Consider the following 6000-nt stretch of genomic DNA (forward strand, 5'->3'; position numbering starts at 1 on the left):
GTGAGCACTAAAACTCATTCTTGACAAGCATTACGTTCTATAAAGACTGCATATTTTAATGCATATCTTGAACAACAAAATTCATCATACTAATCAATCATCATTCACGGCAAAATCAAATGTTTAGAATAAAAAAAAATTACATTATGCAAAAATAAGCGAGGAAAATGCTCTAAAAGAAGAATAATACGGGAGATTGTTAAAAATTAGGGGCAAATATGGGAGAACCCGGAAAATACGGGAGGGTTGGCAACCCTACTCCTATGGTTTAGAGCAGGGGTTCCCAACCGGTGTGTCGCGACACACTGGTGTGTAGCGCAGCCCTGTAGAGTTGTCGCGAAATTTTGGAATTGAAAAATAAGTTTCATGCCATCCAGAAAGTCACTTTACAACGCATTTTTTTATTTAGAACGAAGTCTTTGATATGGTACTTTCTTTTAGACGTTCTTTACCAATGAAACTTGAACACCTGCAACAATGCTCAGTTTAATTTTTCTGCCGGGCGATAATTCGAATGGAAATGAACATCTACAACAATTATTAGCAATTCGATTACTATTCCAAATTAGTAATAAACAGAGTTTAGAATCGTTAGGACATACTGATTACTTTCAGTGTATGTACGTGTGAGCGGGAGATCATTATCAATTTAATGTTGCATACTGAAACCCGTTGGCCTTCTAGGGGTAAATCAATGATCCGAGTGGCAGAGCTTCAAGATGATCTTCTCTTAAGATTATTCTAAACTTTTGGAATATAATTTTTGGTGTGCCAAACTGGCATATCTTACCGAAATTTTCGAGAGACTGTGCTCTTTAAATCTGAGCATGTAACGCAAAACAGAAACTATTATTTCAGCCACGAACATAATTCAAGAATTTTACAAAAAACTGAAGATTTGGAAGTCTTAGGTTATAGCAGGTAAATTATTGCCCTTTCCTTTAGTTGAGAGTTTTGAAAATCGACTTGCTAAAAATAAAAACGAATGCTCGAAGAAGTTAATAGCAGAACACGAAAATGCGTTACAAACTTCAGTAACAAAGTACTTCACTTGCTTGTCCGTTTCAGAGTTAGAATGGGTAATTTCTCCTTTTGGTAGGCTACTTTTGGTGAGATCAATATTCAAAATACCATCAACCTAACTTTCAACGAGAAAAATGATTTGATAGATTTGTCATGTGATTCTACTATGAAAAAAAAATTCTAGACAAACCAGTTCAGTCTTTTTGGATTTATGCGGTATGTCAATATATCCCACAATTCCAAAGTTGACCATAAACATTTTGCTGCCATTTTCAACGTCATACTTGTATGAATCAGGATTTTTTACAATTAAAATAGTGAAATCTATACAAAGGAACAGACTGCTGCATCTTGAAGATAATTTACGCCCTACATGTTGGCCTGTCAACCGTAAGGCTACTTATAGATAAACTGTGGAACCCACAAGCACAGACTTCGGATTAACTTAAATAAACGAGTTTTCAAAAACGGTAATAAAAACCTTTTATCGGACATCCAGCATAGATAGGTTGGGATTTCTGACACACACAGTACCTTTGTTTTTTTCTAATATCACTCAAGTTCCCGCATTTAGAATTTTCGATTTCGTGTTAACATCGACCTATCTACAACACTGGATATTCGACACTACATAGAAGTTGTTCAGTGCTTTTTTTCTGGCGGAACGCGTTCCACCACATTTTCCTCCAGAAGAGAAGCACTCGTATTATTATTATTATTATTATTATTATTATTATTATTATTATTATTATTATTATTATTATTATTATTATTATTTAAAAAACAAACAAGTATGTCGCGATATCGTGGGCGTTCAGTACAGTAAAGTGTGTCGTCAGTTAAAACATGTTGGGAGCCACTGGTTTAGAGCACTAGATATTAAATACAGAAACAGTCAACAAGTCTCAAATTGATAGGCTCTTAGAACAAAATCAACGGAGTGTAAAAGAGATCTAAATTAGTTCAAAGTTAGACTTCGAAAAATAATACCCTAGTCGTGTGAACCAGACGCAGCCTGAAGTTGACGTAGACCAAATTCACGCTAAAGGAGGGCGGTCACTTTTTGTCTAAGGCTGTACATAATCATAATTTCCAAAGGAAAATTGGAATGTCATCATTTACCATGTATGTAATATGAAAATGAAACAGCAGACCATATTCAGAGTATCCCGTATTCACATGTTCAAAGCCAAACTAATCTATTTGCTCGAAATCTTTGTTTTTGGCAGGTGTGCTTCCACTTAGTTTTCCTTGTTTACGCTTAGGCCTACTTGTTGAACCGGCATTCGACAGCGCGTTGCATTATGTGCTATTTTTAATCGTCTCGACTTGGTGATTATGAAAAAGTTTTCTAATGTACTTCCAACACCTCTTCTAAAACGTCCTGGTAGAAGCTAGATAAGAATGGCATTTATCAGTCACTTGCATTAAGGAAGGATTATAACTGCTAACCGACAAGAATTCAGCAAACGTTTAGATATGCGAAATTTTAAACTAAGTGAACAGTTCAGTTACTCTACTCTTTCAAGATACTTATTATTAAGACAATTTTCTTAAAGATATACCATTTCCAGGAACTACTTTTGGAGTACTCGTCATTAAAAATCTACAGGGTAAAAGTTGGTAATATTGTGATAGTTCTTTTTGAGAATTTTTTACAATTTTACTGAGCAAGAGGAAGATCGGTTTTTTGCGTCAATGTATTAAGGGAATGTTCGTGGATAAGTTTCTGCACAAAACCGATCTTTCTCTCGCTCAGTAAAATTGTAAAAAAATTCCCAAAAAGTACTATCATAATATTATTAGTCACAATTTTACCAACCTTTACTCTACACTAAAAGTAGTTATTCAGAAAACATAAGATGATCTTACATAACTACATAACTAATAGGCCTACAAATCAGATTTGAAGCTAGGATTCTAAGGATTTCTATTTCCCGGGCACATCCCTTAGATAATTTTGAGAATAATCTGTGTCATGGTATTTGATTTGGTGTATGTCGTTACATTTCAATAATTAGATTCTTTATTAGTGCATAAAGGATTTAATTTCGACGGTGTTAAAGTAAAAGTATGTAACTCTCAATGTACAGAAAATTTCAGGTGAGTTAAAATCGTATTATTTTTTCATTATTTTTTTATGAGTAAGTCGCATGATGTTATGCTATAACATAATAGAAAAGAAAGTAATACATCATTTTACCAAGCTACATTTTAATTGGGAGAGGGTTACAAATTCTAAGAATTGTTAATAAATAGGCTATAAAAATAATTGTCTGAGGATTAAATCTTTTTCCGTGTACTACATAAAATGGACATAAAAAATAGAAAGTTGTCAAAAGTTAATTGTTTCAATTTTTGGGAGTCACAGTCTTCTAATTTACCACCGTCGATCTCTAATTTTAAACTACAATAGACTCTCGCTAAACGGGCTCTCAATAATGCGGCCGCCTTTTTGTGTACTTCCTATCGCTTCTACTGTATAGTTTTTCGGTAAATTTGCATGGGTAATACTGTATTACACTTATATACGTATATACTTCTATACGTCTACATGCCCTGGCCACGTGTGCAACGTTCTAGTTTCGATTTAGAAGTGCAAGTGGAGTGGTTGACGCTGTTTATAACATTAAATTTAATTACATAAGCACTCTTTGTAAATCTGGCATTCAGTAATCCGGCACCCCTCTGTGCAAGGAAGGCCGAATTCAGTAAGAGCCTACTATATAGTTAACAATTACTATCACACGCCCCTTGCAAATAGCTTGTATTAATAACCATCAGGATTTCAGTTGATAAGATAATACAACACGCAAAATACGCTAATATGTCTCAATTACTTTAATTTTAATCGTGTCTCGACCTTCACGTCTGATTGGATAGGTGAACGAAAATTGCACAATCATGGTCTATAATAATTGCTACTGAAGGTAACTTAAATACTTTGCATACGCCTATGTTTAATTATATCATTTTGGGAGCATATAACTAGCAAAATTACATCTATCTTTTATCAAAGAAAAACTATGTAATAATAGCTTTTCCAGAACACTGCATCATGAAATTACAAACTTGCCTTTCCGATTATTTGAAATTCAAACACACAAAGCAGCATATAAGGAGAGATCAATTATAAGTAATTGAAGTTCTAATGAGTTCACATTGATAGGTACGCTGCGTAGCTTCACGTAAAGGCTGAGAAATATTACACACTTACAAACTAACAGAAGATTAACAAAGTGCAAAACACAAGTCACATTGACAGTAACTGACACTGTGGACATAACATGCTATTCTACTCCAACTGCAAATCTACTTAGCTCGTAGACAACGTGAAGAACAACACAGAATATACAGTAGTCAGTCACCTTGATGTATGACATGTTGTGATCTGCCGCCGCGCTCTGCACTAACACTGGAAGAAATAAGCTATTTTGAACTGTCTTACCTTCGCCATCTGACCGTCAGAGTGTGCGATTGTCTCGTGTCGTGCAGTGTCGTGTGCGCGGGTTATTTCTGACCTTCATGATTCTCAATAGTATTGGGAATTAATTCCTTATACCGTAGAAGATACACTGAGCAGATATGCTTGATTAATATCGCTTTTTCGTGTTTCATGACTATGAAGTGATTCTCATAATCGATTATGTACCCGAGATCCTGCTGTTACGTAAAGGTTCGCATAAGTAACCTTCGTGTGTATCTTAGTATTTAACAATTATAAAAATCAACAGCAGATTTTAAATTTCCCTCGGTAACATTAATTCTTTGTCAGTTTTTCTTTTTCTTGTTCTGTAGTTTGCTCTTTCCTGGTTACCTTTTTTCATCCTCTTATTTTTCTTCTTATACTGTTTCTATAATTTAATTAATTAATTAATTCATTTTATATAATACTTTATTTCCTTCCATGCTCGTATTCTTTACTTTCCTCTTAGCTCTTAGTCTTTCCTTTCTTGGTTATTCGCTTCTTCATTTAATTTTTCTTACCCTCTTTTTTTCATTTTCTTAATTACTTCTTTCCTTCCTTCTGTTTGCTTCCATTTTCTTTTTTCTTTTTTTGTTTCTTAATACTTCACTTCTATCTCTTTTTATTTTTTCTATTCCTTGCATGATCCCTCTTTATTTCTTTTTTCTTTGTTTTCTCCTTTCGCCGTTCTTTCTTCTTTACATCCTCTTTCTGTTTCTTCTTTATCCCATCTCCTTTCTTCACACTTCGTAGTTTTCTCTTTCTGCACTTTCTCTTCCCTTTTTGTAGTTTATATTTTTCTATTCATTCTTTACTTCCTCTTCTTCTCTTCTTTATCCTTTATGTTTTTGTGTTTCTTTCTCCTATATTTTCTCTTAATTTCCCCTTCGTGTTTCTTTTTGTTTCACATTTATATACGTTTATCTTCTTTCTCTTTTACATATTCCTCTGTTAATTTTCTTTATATATCCTAGCCTTTCAATTTTTTTTTTTCAATTTTTCATTTTCTTATATTCTTCTCTTTCTTGTTTCGTTTTTCCCTTCACACTTTTCTTTCTCCATTATTGTATATTGTACTGTATTTTATCCTACTTTCTGATTCGTTATTACCAGCTTTCAGCTCCTGAACGATTGGTGACTGATATATCCATGGACCCATCTAGTTAGCACGCATTGTGTTGCTGTAGCATCTTGCACGTTTTGGTCGATTTAGAACGCAGTCATGCGTACGCGCAACAGCACAAGTGCCGGTCCGTCTCTTGACACTTCGGATGCCATCTGTTTCTTGTTATCGGGGGTGGGTAGTACTTGAACAGAGTGGAAATTTTACACATTACCAGCATGCAAATAACTAAAGCTTTTTACTTTATTCTGTCTGAACACATTGTAGGCTAAACTTATTGATAAAATTCCTGTAACTTAAAAGAGTCAGTTTAATTAGAAAAAAGTAGTTATTCGACTTCAAAGTTACGCGTTTATAAGGCTATGTTCAATATTTTCCTTCTTCCATG

The 6000-nt window shown here is 34.1% G+C and overlaps 1 protein-coding gene across 1 annotated transcript in view; it reads right to left on the reverse strand.

The window, feature by feature from the left end:
- LOC138711883 (facilitated trehalose transporter Tret1-like) overlaps positions 1-4497 on the reverse strand; it is a 75128-nt gene extending 70631 nt beyond the window's left edge. The window contains exon 1 of the mRNA XM_069843159.1: positions 4392-4497. Within this exon, the coding sequence (XP_069699260.1) occupies positions 4392-4406 (15 nt within the window). The 5' untranslated portion in view covers positions 4407-4497. The remainder of the gene's footprint in view (positions 1-4391) is intronic.
- Between the last annotated feature and the right edge of the window lie 1503 nt (positions 4498-6000).

This window comes from Periplaneta americana, chromosome 13 (assembly GCF_040183065.1).
Source record: "Periplaneta americana isolate PAMFEO1 chromosome 13, P.americana_PAMFEO1_priV1, whole genome shotgun sequence".
Taxonomy (NCBI): domain Eukaryota; kingdom Metazoa; phylum Arthropoda; class Insecta; order Blattodea; family Blattidae; genus Periplaneta; species Periplaneta americana.